This window comes from Garra rufa, chromosome 5, assembly GCF_049309525.1.
Source record: "Garra rufa chromosome 5, GarRuf1.0, whole genome shotgun sequence".
Lineage (NCBI taxonomy): Eukaryota > Metazoa > Chordata > Actinopteri > Cypriniformes > Cyprinidae > Garra > Garra rufa.
Window position 1 is genome coordinate 10,967,221 of NC_133365.1, and position 14,587 is coordinate 10,981,807.

Genomic DNA, 14,587 nt, shown 5'->3' on the forward strand with positions numbered 1-14,587 from the left:
TTTATTGGAAAAGCTGTGCTGTGCCGCTTCATTTTTTAAAATTCTGCTAAAAATCTTTACAGATCTCTATCGTACTCACCTAGGTAACCGATGACTGCAGCTCCAATGGTCCTGGCCGACCCGTTGAGATGGCCCACTGCATTATGGACAAGTTTGACTGGTGTGGCACTTTCATGAGAGGAAACCCCCAGCTAAAAGGGGATAAAAACATCACTCTGATCAGCTTTCCAAGTATGATAATTAAGGTAATTACTCAAGGAATCATCATCGCAAATTTCTGCAGAATTAGAACCCTCGTCCTTCAAAAGTTCTACATCCTTTGCATGTTCATTTATGAAATACTTTGGCTAAGTATTTATGATTTCTTTCCGCTATCAAAGTGTCCAACATTATATATTCTACAGATAAGCCACTAAAATTAATGTAGATACTCCACAAAAAGCTCAAAAACATTTGCTAAATGTCCTCATTTACACAGAACTAAAATATACATAATTCCAAAATGATACCCCCCTTGTCCACCCTTTTATTTATAGCCTTTCTACCCTAAAGAATTCTGCATATTTTGACTAAAAATCTTCAAAGAATTATTTTTTTCCAGCAAGGACACAAAAGTGATGTCAAATACATTTGTAATGTTACTATAAGATTTCCATTTCAAATAAATGCTGCCCTTTTGAACTTTCTATTCATCACAGTTTCTATAAACAAAATTCATAAGCAACACAGCCATTTTCAACATTACTAATATGAAATGCTTCTTGAGAAATAAATCAGCATATTAGAATGAGATCTAAAGGATCATTTGACACTAAAGAATAAACTAATGGCTGCTAAAAATTTAGCACCACAGAAATATTTTAAAATGATATTTGACAGTATTACAAGTTTTATTGTTTTTCTGATCAAATAAATATAATTTTTAATGTAAAAACAATATAATGCATAAGGCATTTTTTGTTCATTTAATTTGTTAAAATTTAACACAACAAATTAACTCTTTAATATTTAATTAATATTTGAAAACTTAGCATTACATTATTATTATTATTATTTATATAATAATATATAAAATAGTTTTTAATATACATATGGAAAGCTACTTTAATATACTTCAAAATATATATATTTCCTGTGATAAAAAGCGGATTTTTTATCAGCCATTACTCCAGTCTTTAGTGTCAGATGATCCTTCAGCAATCATTCTAATATGCTGATTTATTAGTAGAATTACATGTGCTACTTTATTTAAAATTTAAAATACATTTTTGCTATCACTTTTATCAATTTAACACATCCTTGCACAACAAAAATATTATGTTGAACCAATGAACCAAAAACGTAGTGACCCCAAACTTTTGAACAGTAGTGTATATTGTTAGATAAGATTTATATTTTGAATAAACACTGTTTATTTTAATAATTATAATATCATTTTATATATAGTTTGTGCAAGATTTAAGATTTTTAATAGTATTTAAAAAGATGTTTCTTATGCTCATCAAGGCTACGTTTATTTGATCAAAAAATACAGAAAAAGTGTAATATTGGGAAATAGTATTTTATTTTTTTCTATTTTAATATACATTTTAATATTCACAGCTTCATTACTCAGTATTCAGTGTGACATGATCCTTCAGAAACCATTCTAATATGCTGATTTATTATTAATGTTGGAAACAGTTGTGCTGCTTAATATTTTTTTTGGAATCTGTAAAACTTTTTTCAAGATTCTTTGATTAATGAAATTAATCTATTCACTAATCTATAATCTATTTATTAATCTATTTTAGCGATCTATTCACCTGTTTGGCGATGGCTTTGTTGTCCAGTTTGTTGTAGACCTTTCGTATCTTGGCCACAGTGAGAGTAGAAACAGAGTGAGCAAAGAGACTGAAGGAGACCTTCTCTTCAGGAACCAATGCAACAGGACATGGCGGAACAGCCTCAGTCTTTGAGTCTTTACCTGGAGATATGAGAGGAAACCCAGTTAAAATCCTCAAAATGCAACTACAGAAGCAAATATGTACATTTTGCTATAACACGTGCAAGATCAGTACAATAGGCATTAATTTACAACAAACATCTACTTTTCAAATCAAACACCTTTCAGTTCCTTGTTATTCACCTCAGAGTGACACATCAGGTACTCACATGGCAGGTAAACAGCTTGGAAACTGCCTACATAATTTGGTCCCAGCTCATAGATGGCAGCCACACTGGCAGCAGGTAGCACCTCCTCCAGAAAGTGAGTGGGCCCCAGACGCCAGACCAGAGTGGAGAGCTGGCGCTGGGCCGGTGGCGTACCGACATAGCTGTACACCGTGCTCACCACAGGTGGGTTTGCGGAGGCAGAGCCGCCAGGAGAATTGTGAACATAGTGCAGCTACAAAGACAACCACAATGAGAAACAAAATAAGTAAGATTGTCCTTATTGGTTTGAAGGGCAATAATGAGTTTAAATGGACATGATTTAAAGAGGAGGTCATACAGGTTTCCGAAAAACATAATTTTTGCAGTTTGTGACATAGCTATCCCTAAATGTAAACTGTCTGCAAAGATATTGTCTCTCAAAAGAAAGACGCAGACGAGAGAGAAAAGCGAGTTAGTTAGGCTGGTGCACCTGTGATGCAACTGTTCTGCGTTTTAATTAAAACGCGTCTTTTGTCTGTCTTTCTTCAGACATTATATTAGACATATTTTGGTTTGCAACTGTATTGTTTCATTAGTTGGTCATCGAAGTGTTTAAAGTTTAGCAGCTAAACTTTATGTGTGAGCACGATTCACTTGCACTGTAAACGGAAAGATCAATCACAACAGACTTGGCCAGCTGACCAATCAGAGCAGAGTAGGCTTATGGACGGGAGGAGTTTTCAGACAAAACTGATTTGAAGTAATCGTTTCGAAATCACTGAGAAAATGACAGTGTTTTTGCGTTTAATCCTGTTGTAGGGGACTCCCATAACAATATTAGGACACTATGTGACCTGCTCTTTAAGAGTAGTCTTGGGAATTGGTGTTTGAGCTGCTAATGATTTAGCTATGCTAAAGTTTGAAATATTAGTTTAAATCCTTAAAGGAGTAGTTTTCTTTCAGAACAAAAATTTACAGATAATGTACTCAACCCCTTGTCATCCAAGATGTTCATGTCTTTCTTCAGTCGTAAAGAAATTATGTTTTTTGAGAAAAACATTGCAGGATTTCTCTCCATATAATGGACTTCTATGGTGCCCCTGAGTTTGAACTTCCGAAATGCAGTTTAAATGCAGCTTCAAAGGGCTCTAAATGATCCCAGCCAAGGAAGAAGGGTCTTATCTAGCGAAATGTATATTTTCTAAAAACAAGTACAATTTATATACTTTTTAATCTCTACACAGAGTACACACAGAGCTAGACAAGATGAGCACTTGATGTTAAAAAGTATATAAATTGTAATTATTTTTAGAAAATAACAGATCGTTTTGCTAGATAAGACCCTTCTTTCCTCGGCTGTGATCGCTTAGAGCCATTTAAAGCTGCATTTTGGAAGTTCAAACTCGGGGGCACCATAGAAGTCCATTATATGGAGAGAAATCCTGAAATGTTTTCTTCAAAAAACATAATTTCCTTATGACTGAAGAAAGAAAGACATGAACATCTTGGATCATTTTTGTTTTGAAAGTGAACTATTCCTTTAAAGGAACAGTTCACCCAAAAGTGTATTCTTATATAAATTTATTATATATAATTAATTCGAGCTTTCTGACTCTCCAGGTGACATCAGCAGTTCAACTGTAATGCTATGAAGCTATGTGAATACTTTTTGTGTGCAAAGAAAACAAAAATAACAACTTTATTGAACAATTTCTTCACAAAAAAATTAAAAGTTGAACCACTGATGTGACGTTTACCTTTCTGGACCTTCATGGTAGTACCATTGCTGTCTATGTAGGGTCAGAAAGCTTCCAGATTTCATCAAAAATATTTTAAATTTTGTTCTGGTTTATTAAAGATTAGGAATTAAAGTGTGAATTAAAGTGTGTTTAGTGTTTGGATTTTTGGGTGAACTATCCAAAAATATAACCTTTGTGCAGAAAATAATAACAGCACAGTTTCCTAATACTTTAGTCAAAACAAAATAAAGGTGTCTACATGAGGAGCTTGACCACACCTTGACCGTGCTGACCATCTGGCCATCGATGTAGAGAGTCGCCATGCTGTTCTTCAGCATTCCCTTGCTCATAACTAACACCAGGTGGTGCCACTGTCCCTCGGTGATGAGGTCAGCGCAGCGGAAGCGAGCACAGCAGGGCAGGATCTCATAGAAGGAGGACTCCTCACTGAAGTCATCCACTGTGAGGGGAGAGAGGAAATGATGTTACGTCACTAACCACAGACAAAGGAACTTTTCCTCTGCATTTCAGAAGAAACAGGTACTGAACCCCAGCATTAAAACTGCTTAATTGTCTAACATTGCTTTGCCCACCAATATAAGCGTGCCGACATCATAAGCTAAATTAATATTTAAAATGTGTTCACAAACAAAAGTCATTTTGTAATAGATTTGTTTTTTAATTCAAGCTTACTTTGTTCCACATACAGAGGAACAAAGGTTGAAATGATCATCTGATTGACCAACGGAATGTTGGTGTCAGATCATTAGAATTTTGCTGACAACAACAGAAAACAAAGATGTAGAACAGGAAGTTGTAGGAAACACTTGCCGTAGGACTGAAGCAGCTCTTCCTTAGTGGACACAATGAGAGATCGGTCTTTAGCAGAGAGCACGATGGCCAGGCACACGTAGTGCTGCTCAGACGAGGTGGCCCTTCGCACCACCGTAAGCAGACGCACGGGATGGCTTTGGGGAGGTGTGCTGAAACGCTCAACACAAAACCACGTTGAGTAGCTCAGGCCAGATGGGGGTGGAAAGAAACGCTCACCTGAAGATGAAAATCAGGATTTAATATTAGTTAATTTCTGTTTTTGCATTATTTGGAATATATAGAATAATGCTACATGAAAATGAATGTGGATAATTTTCAGAATAGCTTTTTACTGCTTTTGTATTTTTTATATATTTTTTTTATATGTAGTTATACTACTGTGAAAAATTTGGGGTTGGTAAGATTTTTTTAAACGTTTTTGAAAGAAGTATATTTCTATTTTAACATATTTTCAAATGTAATTTTTTAATGTGATACCAAAGAAGAATTTTTAGCATTTATTTCTCCAGTCTTCAGTGTCACATGATTCTTCAGAAATCTTTCTACATGCCGATTTGCCACTCAAGAAACATTTCTCATTATTATCAATGTTGAAAACAGCTCTGCTGAATAATATTTTGCTTTGTTTTTTTACTGTCACTTTTTAGAATTTTTTTTTTATGGAAGCCCGTTTCTGCCACTGAATTAAAAAAAATTTAATCGCGACTTTTCATCTTGGAATTCTGACTTCTTTTTCTCACAACTGTGAGTTTACATCTCACAGCTCTAGCTTTTTTCTCAGAATTGTGAGATATAAACTCGAAATTGCAAGTTATAAAGTCAGAATTGTGAGATATAAACTCGAAATTGCAAGTTATAAAGTCAGAATTGTGAGATATAAACTCGAAATTGCAAGTTATAAAGTCAGAATTGTGAGATATAAACTCGAAATTGCAAGTTATAAAGTCAGAATTGTGAGATATAAACTCGAAATTGCAAGTTATAAAGTCAGAATTGTGAGATATAAACTCAAAATTGCAAGTTATAAAGTCAGAATTGTGAGATATAAACTTGCAATTCTGAGTACTAAAGTCACAATGCTGAGAAATATCATAATTCTGAAAAATCAGGTCAGAATTGTGTGATATAAACTCGCTATTGCAAGTTATAAAGTCAGAATTGCAAGATATATACTCACACATTTATATCACGCAATTCTGACTTGATTTTTCAGAATTGCGAGTTTATATCACGCAATTTGTACAATATAATCTCACAGTTCTGACTTTTTTCTCAGAATTGTGAGATACAAACTCACAATTCTAAAAACAGTCTCTTTTCCCCTCAAAATTAGGACTTTATAACTCGCAACTATGAGTTTATCTCACAATTCTGACTTTTTTCTCAGAACTGTGAGATATAAACATGCAATTGCAAGTTATAAAGTCAAAATTGTAAGATATAAACTTGCAATTCTGAGTAATAAAGTTGCAATTCTGAGAAACAGAATTACAATGATGAAAACAGCTCTGCTGATCAATATTTTTGTGATATTTTACTTCGTCTTTGTTTTTTAATGTCACTTTTGATACATTTTATATGGAAGCCTGTTTCTGCCACTGAATAAAAAATAGAAAAGGTAACTGAGAATTTTTATCACTGAATTGAAAGATATAAACTTGTAATTGCGAGTTATGAAGTCATAATTGTGAGATATAAACTTGCAATTCTAAGGAATAAAGTTGCAATTCTGTTTTTCAGAATTGTGAATTTATTTCTCTCAATTGCAAGTTTATATCACGCAATTTTGACTTTATAACACACAATTGCGAGTTAAGTCAGAATTGTGAAATATAAACTCGCAATTCTGAGAACACAGTCTATTTTCCCCTCAAAATAAGGAATTTATATCTCGCAATTCTGCAAAAAAAAGTTAGAATTGTGTTTTTATCTAACAATTCCTTACAATTTCTCGCAATTATGAGTTTATAACACATCATTTTGAGAAAAAGTCAGAATTGTGACTTTATTACTTGAAATTCTGACTTTATAGTCAGAAAATGTACATGAGCAATATCACACTCGTGGACGTGAGATATGGCTGTATATCGGCACTTCTGGTATTACCCTCAAAATTAGGTCTTTATATCTTGTAATTCTGCAAAAAAAAAAATTTAATTGCGAGAAAAAAGTCAGAATTGAGAGTTTTTATCTCACTTTAGTAGAGTTTATAACATTTTATGACTTTATTAATCGCAATTCTTTCTGCGAGTTTTTGTGCAATTGCGCAATTCTGAAAAAAAGTCAACATCGCGAGTTTGTATCACGCGATCCAGAGGAAAGAAGGTCAGAATTGTGAGATGAAAAGTAGCAATAACCTTTTTTTTTTTATGGTGGAAATGAGGTTCCATAATTGTATGCGTCTTTGCTGGGAAAAAAAAAAAAAAAAAAAAGTAGAATAGCAATCTTACTGACCCTACACTTTGGAACAGCAGTATACTGTATATTATAGGATAACAATATTTGTTTTGTATTTATTTTAAGCATTCATTTTCAACTTATTTATGGTGGTTTGGGGACCAGCATCACGGAATAAATCTCCTTGGACTTCACATAATGATCTTTTACATCAAGCGCACATTCTTGAAAATTTAGCCTAAGCTACTTGGATACAACAAATCCACTTTGGCTTGTACCCTAAACCCAGGAAACCCCTGGATGAGAGACGGGAACAATGAACTAGACTGCAGGGGATGTGAATGAAACTCTCCGAACAAGAAACTATGATGTCATCAACAAAAATAGGTCAGAGAATATGATGCAGGAGCCTATCTATAAATACTGAAATCATCCATTCAAGAGAGAGAGGGGGAGAGAGAATAGACAAGGGAGAGGAAATGGGGAGGATGAAGGCGAGAGAGAGAGAGACAGCAAAATGAAGACAGACAGGAAGGCAGAAAGATGGAGAGGCAGCGAGCCCTGAATCACCTCATTAATACTACATAGGCACTCGCACGCCCACTCAGGGCTGCTGTGAGCCGGTGGCGCTCGAACAGGAGCAAAGGCACACAAACAATTTCTGTCAAGCTCTGTCAAGTTTCAGTGTGCTTCCTCTTTTTTCTAGACTCAAACGTTTTTGCAAAAATTCAGTCACAGAGCTGTGCTCCTGTTCCCTCTACCTCTCGCCTGTCATGAGCCAAGATGCTTCTGAAATTCTGTCAAGCTGCTACGCCCTCCTTCACCATCCCACGTTCGTGAACTCAAACACACTCAATAACATTAATCTTAAAACAATATTTTTATTACACAGTTTTTTGGAACACTTGATTATAACTGGTCAATCACATAACAACTGTATTGTATTCACTATTGTCCATGGTAACATGCTATTTTTGTCTCTTTTATCCCTTTTTATACCTTCTGAGATATCGTAACTATTTTAATGATGTGCGATTTGACATTATCGAGTTTATTGCAAAAAGCAAACAAATCACACCTACAGAGTGCACGCATACATTATGTGAAGTAGTCTAGTAGGTTAGGTTAAACTAGTGCGCGTACACATTAATAGTTCTTTCACTGTATGATGCAGTCTATTAAAATGCATTTAGAACATTTTTATCGCATTTTTCAAGATCATAGATGTGAGATATGGCTGTAAATCAGCACTGCTGTGATTTGGCCATGGGCACAAGGCCGCAGGTAATCATAGCGTGATATTGCTTTTATACAACAGTTCGACAGCACGAGTGTATGAATACATAAGAAACAACAATGAGTGTCTTTAAAAACCCACTTTTGTGCAGAACTACTTCCTTCCGCCACGGATTCAAATCTCAGTTTGACAGTTGAACAGCTGAGCCCAAGCCTCCATTACTAATTCCAAAATGCCACTTTAGAACTAACGGAGGAACATTGAGTTGCTTTATTGAAAGCTTATTGTAGTACTGTATTAAAAGCTCACTGTATTATGTAGAGTTTTATGAGAAAGAGATGGTCTGAGTGATCATCTTCACCTACATCTAATACAGCAATCATTAGTAGTTTGAATTGTCCGCTGAGGAAAGCGTTTTCTTTGTCATAATGTTAATTTCCTTAACTTCATCTGTTAATGGTGATTTCTGAAGACAGCGTTTCTCAGTGCATTTATTAGCTGCGTCAAGCTGTTCTAATTCTAATTTTTCAGTCTAAAAGTCTTTACTGCTGACTCGTACAACAGTCTCGTCGCCATATAATGGCCTAGCAATGTAACTAAAATTCCCATTGCGAACAACCGCTCCATTTCTTAATATTAAACACTATTAAATACTACTATTATTTTTATAAAATATTTTATTATTGAATAAAATTATTTAATAAACGACAACAACAGCCATCATAAAAGTTGCTAGGCGATTCAGTCAAACGTACATAGACAGCGCTCTAATACACAGCATTGAATTTACATAAACATATTGAGATTTTGCCAAAACTGTTTGCTCTGGAACAAATAATAGTTTAATGAGACCAAAGACTGCCTGTTAGATTTACCCAAAACTAGGGATGCACCGAATATTCGGCCGCCGAAAGACTTTTATCACCGAAACAGTATGTTGACGCAAACAGAAACCGCAGCCTGCACGTGCTTGTCTGAAGCAACACGTCTGCAGTGTGGACGTATTTAAGTATATCTGAGAAAGACCCACGGATAGCGATTTGCAAAACTTGTAAAGCCGAAATTTCAAGAGGGGTGTGTCTGCAGTCGTGCTTGCAGTAATGAGAGCAGAGAACGAGACAGATGTAGCTTTCAGTGAGTGAAAAACAATGGCTTTACGTTGGTGTTACGTCACAATATTTTAAAGATATGTCTTTTCTATATACAGTATTTTTAATCATATTTATGTTTTAAACCATAGAGGTGAGCCAATGGATATCACACAAGTAACGTGAAAACTGTGCAATATGTTAAAGTGAAAGTAAAAGCTGACAGTGCTTTCAGCATCTGACGTGCATTCTCTCAGAGACAATGAGAGACGATTATACTTCATATGCTGATATTAATTTAGTCCCCTAATATTTTTCTTGTGCCCGAACATGGTGGGAAAAAATAAAAATAAACGTATTTTGTGTAAGGGTTGTTTTTTGAAAGACTTAAACAAAACTCTTAATTTTCATTGATGACTGCAGTGTTATTAGGGGTTAAGAAAGTATTAATTATGATTTCAGGTGGTCTTAAATGTGGGGACTGAAAGACAAGAATTGCAATGAAACTTCAAAAGGCTATCCATTGAATAAACATGAGCGCTGCACATTTCAAAATTATTTGCTGCACTGCTTCGTGTACCATTCTGACAGCGCCTCCTGCTGGAAGAGAAACACTTAGAGTTGTAAATGTGAACTGATGGATCCACAAGATAATGTGTTATAAAAATTTTAACAATTTAAACAAAGGCAGTAAAATGTATGTATATGTTATTCAAGTAATATAATACTTGATTGATAATAATTGTTTAAATTAATATAATTGATTTATTCTTTGAAACTTTAATATTAATTTATGCAATTGCAATGCCTTGATTTTAGTAAAATTAGTACACAGTCATAGCCATAAATGCAATGGTACTAATAATAGGCAGAATTCTTTCGGTGTTTCGGTTTTCGGCCTTGGTTTCCTCTTTTTCGGTTTTCGGTTTCGGCCAAGAATTTTCATTTCGGTGCACCCCTACCCAAAACAAATGATATCTCATGTTTAACTAAGCAACATGGCGGTGTTTCGTTCCTGAATGAACCAACTCGGTTCAATCGCAATGACTCACTTATTAACAGTGACTTTCTGCCTCCTACTGGCGACTTTAATTTTACATTTAAAGTATCTTTTCATTTTTAAATCATTTCGAATATCAGTATTCAATGTTATCAAAACATTATTTACGCATTTGTAACTGCAGGTTAAATGTCCCTCGGAGCTGCATTAAACTGTATAAATACATCTAAATGCCACTTCAGATGCGGCTTCAGTGTTTCCTCTGCATTGCAAAGATGAATTTTGTTGATGCTGATATAATCTGCTTGGTAACAGCCCAAATGTAAGAATTTGACTCAAAAGATGATGCACACTTTTATAAAAAAAAAAATGGCTTTATAAAGGTAAAAATGCCCATAAAATGTAAAAATCTAGTTAAACTTATTGGAAAAGATTAAATTCAACCACTGCTGTGAACTGACCACACAGAATATGAAGAATATCAATAAAATTCAAGAGTCAGCAGTCCACAGTAGTCCTTAAGATATACTGTACCAGCACAATAACACAGTCGGCAAAATATTGTCTAATTATTCACCAAGACAAGGTTTATTGTGTGATACTGACTTGCTTGCTGTACATCATGGAAGAATAACTAAAGCATATTTGATCAATTTCATGTATAATAGTTTAATTTTCATATTATTTTAATAAAGATTTCCAAAGAGTGGAAAGCTGCTGGCTGCTGTTATGCAAATGATGGGGGTTGGGGGAGAGTGTTTATGAGCACATACCGTTTCCCATGCCGCTGACCACCGCCCCGTCACTGACTCCAGATGTATTGGCATTACTAGACGGTGCGTTGTGAGGGGCCAAACTGGGCAAAAACAAACAGCTGGAGAGAGAAGACGGAAATAATAAATGAATTTCAATTTAACAGAAATCCCAGTAGGCCAGACATTTCACACATTTTATTCTTGTCATAAACAGTCATAAAATGTGGGAATTTTTCACATTGGTGGCTTAAAGAGATGGGGATGTTTATTTGTGGGTGTCATGTCTTACGTAACTCTGACAGAATGTGCTCACCATAACAGAACTGAATTACATTGTGTACAAAACATTACAGACGTCTACTAATGGAACTTATTCAAACATTAGATATTACTAAATGTTAGAGAAGCAAATAATGAGAAAGGGTGCAACCCAATGCAAGATTCCTGCCAATCCATACTTCATTAAACATTCAGCCATTCATCAAATAAACAGAAAATCATCCCAGTGTCACTCAAAGCAGCTAAACGAGTCTCTAAGGAGGCTAATTAACCCTGACAAAGGAAGCCTCATATGTCTTTTTAATATTAAAAAAGCTGTCAATAAAAAAAAAAACATCACACTAACAATGCAAGCACCCACCCAAAAACAGTGAAACATTAACACCTCCCACCAGACAAGGAAATGTGTAAAGAAGGGTTCAATTTGGGGACAAATCTGCTCACAAAAGTGAGCTACATTTGACAAAACCTCCCTTTGGGAACATTTGGAGAAGTCCTTTTGGAAAAAATAACTCAGTAGCAAAGGTATTTTTGTAGAAATAGCCAAAAAAAACATTGTATTGGTCAAAATTATAGATTTTTTGTTTATGCCAAAAATCTTCAAAAATGTTCAATGAAGATATTTTCTACATTTCCTACCATAAATCTATCAAAACCTTTTTTTAATTAGTAATATGCATTGCTAATAACTTCATTTGGACAACTTAAAAGGTAATATTCTCAATAATTAAATTATTTGCACCCTCAGAGCTGGGTAGATTACTTACAAATTGTAATCCGTTACTGATTCCAGATTACATGACAAAAATTGTAGTCAGTAACATAATCTGATTATATTACCTAAAATGTGTAATGTAACAGATTACTTTTTGGATTACTTTTAGATTACTTTTGACTTGTTTATCACGCTGATTTAAATAGGATTATCTTGTACCATAATAATGTAAAAAATAGAGTAAGAAAATTACATGACACTACATTATAACATGTAAAAAATATTTGAATTATTATAAATATATTATTATATTAATATTATTTAATTAATATAATTAGTAAAACTGATTGTGCATTATTGTATATTTATATATATTATTTAAGATGTACGATAAAAACACTAGAAGTCTATGTATATGTGTGTGGGGGGTTAATGTCCACCTCCTCCTCCCTGTGCGCTGCCTTATAACCCAAAAAGCTTTAAGCCCAGCTGTGGCAGCACCATTAGACTAGTCTGCAAGCCCCAATAAGGAAACGTGTTTACATGAATTTTTCATGAAGGCAGATGGGGAGTGCGCCGTGTGTGTGCGCGTTTTGTCAGCATTCGCAAGATGAAATGTGGGCCAGTACAAGTGATTTTTACATCTTCAATTATTCTAAGCTGCATGTTCTATTCAGATGTAGGAGGAAGCATTTAAAGACGCAGGAGGATTCTGGCTAAGAAGTTTAAAAGATACATCATTTGGATTGTCTGTGCAGTCGGTGTATTCAAAATGTGTGGCATTTAAGGCAGTAGAACTGCCGCATAATTGTTCAAAAAGAAAGGCCATTGGGAGACTAACAACTAATATTATTGGAGCATTTGGGTGTCTGTTATGTGCGCTGGGTGCAAAAGCTGAAGCGTTGACCCATTTCCTACACATAAATCTCCCATTTAAGCAGCTAATAATTTGGAAAGAAGACAAATGATGATCACTGTGCTTTCATAATTAATGAAAAAGATGAAATATTAAAGATCCGTTATTTTCAGTTTAGCACGTACCCTGATGGGATTATGTTAAACAGAAGCAGATGGAGGCTCAGTGTGGATTCTTTGTTGCGCTTTGAACTGCGATACGTTCGGAGATGTAAGCGCATTTCAAGTCTCTGTTTTTCCCTGAGCTTTAAACTAGGTCAAGCTTTTAAAAGCACAACCCCAAATAAATTTTTGATTGACACCTCTATCTGGTAAACACATTCTGAATTGAAGCCAATGAATTTCCGACGCCTAAACGGACGTCTGCTTACAAACGGTGACTGTGCAAACAAATCTTGATCTTCAAAAGATATAGCGCTGGCAGCCTTACCCGAATCCCTCTAATGACGTGTCAAACTCCACGAAGGCGGGCGTGACGGAGGATCCATGGAGACGGATGTCATGGGGCGTCGTCATGGAGACCAGGCACTTGACTCGGGTGAGGGGCACAGTGCTACCCTCAGCCGATCGCACCAGACTTCGACTGATCCGGTACTGGCTGTTGTCCTCGTTAATCGTGAACACGCTATCCGGTCCAAAACCCTCCATGGACAGAGTCATGCTGTCTGAATGTGGAAAAAGGTCAAATGTACAGTCAGGATGGTCCCATAAACTCTACTGCTCTCTAACTCAAGACATAGTTAACAGTTATTACTATTAGTATCCACCTTTTTCTTTTTACTGTGAGAGTGGGTGCGGCCATTTGTAAATTTTATGGGTCTGGCTGTCGGTCTCATCCATGTCCAGCTATTTTTAGCTGTACAAAATAGCTCATTTTGCTGCTTGATATTGCAAATTGTTGTCTTGACATATGTGACCCTGGACCACAAAACCAGTCATAAGGTTAAATTTTACAAAACTGAGATGTATACATCATTTGAAAGCTCAATAAATAAGCTTTCTGTTGATGTATGGTTTGTTAGGATAGGACAATATTTGGCCGAGATACATTTATTTGAAAATTAGGGAATCTGAGGGTGCAAAAAAATCAAAATACTGAGAAAATCACCTTTAAAGTTGTCCAAATTAGGTTCTTAACAATGCATATTACTAATCAAAAATTACATTTTGATATATTTGCAGTAGGAATTTTGCAAAAAAATCTTCATAGACATGATCTTTACTTAATTTCCTGATGATTTTTGGCATAAAAGAAAAATCAAAAATTTTGACCCATACAATGTATTTTTGGCTATTGCTACAAATATACCCCAGCGACTTAAGACTGGTTTTGTGGTCCAGGGTCACATATTGTTTTAATATATTATCTTAAATGTGAGCTCAGTGGTTTGTAGTTCAAACTGTTTAACAGTTTACTGTACGTTTTTATTCTTAACGTTATTTCCCTACAGCAGATAAAGAACCGGAAGTCTTGCCCATAGGCTTAAGATAAGGT

At 35.1% G+C, this 14,587-nt stretch overlaps 1 protein-coding gene across 1 annotated transcript in view; it reads right to left on the reverse strand.

The window, feature by feature from the left end:
• wdfy3 (WD repeat and FYVE domain containing 3) overlaps nt 1–14,587 on the reverse strand; it is an 88,485-nt gene that overhangs the window by 34,517 nt on the left and 39,381 nt on the right. Inside the window, exons 16-22 of the mRNA XM_073839740.1 lie at nt 13,523–13,757; nt 11,202–11,302; nt 4,704–4,922; nt 4,151–4,332; nt 2,155–2,386; nt 1,806–1,966; nt 80–191 (exon numbers count right to left, since the gene is read on the reverse strand). Coding sequence (XP_073695841.1) covers nt 80–191; nt 1,806–1,966; nt 2,155–2,386; nt 4,151–4,332; nt 4,704–4,922; nt 11,202–11,302; nt 13,523–13,757 — 1,242 coding nt within the window. The remainder of the gene's footprint in view (nt 1–79; nt 192–1,805; nt 1,967–2,154; nt 2,387–4,150; nt 4,333–4,703; nt 4,923–11,201; nt 11,303–13,522; nt 13,758–14,587) is intronic.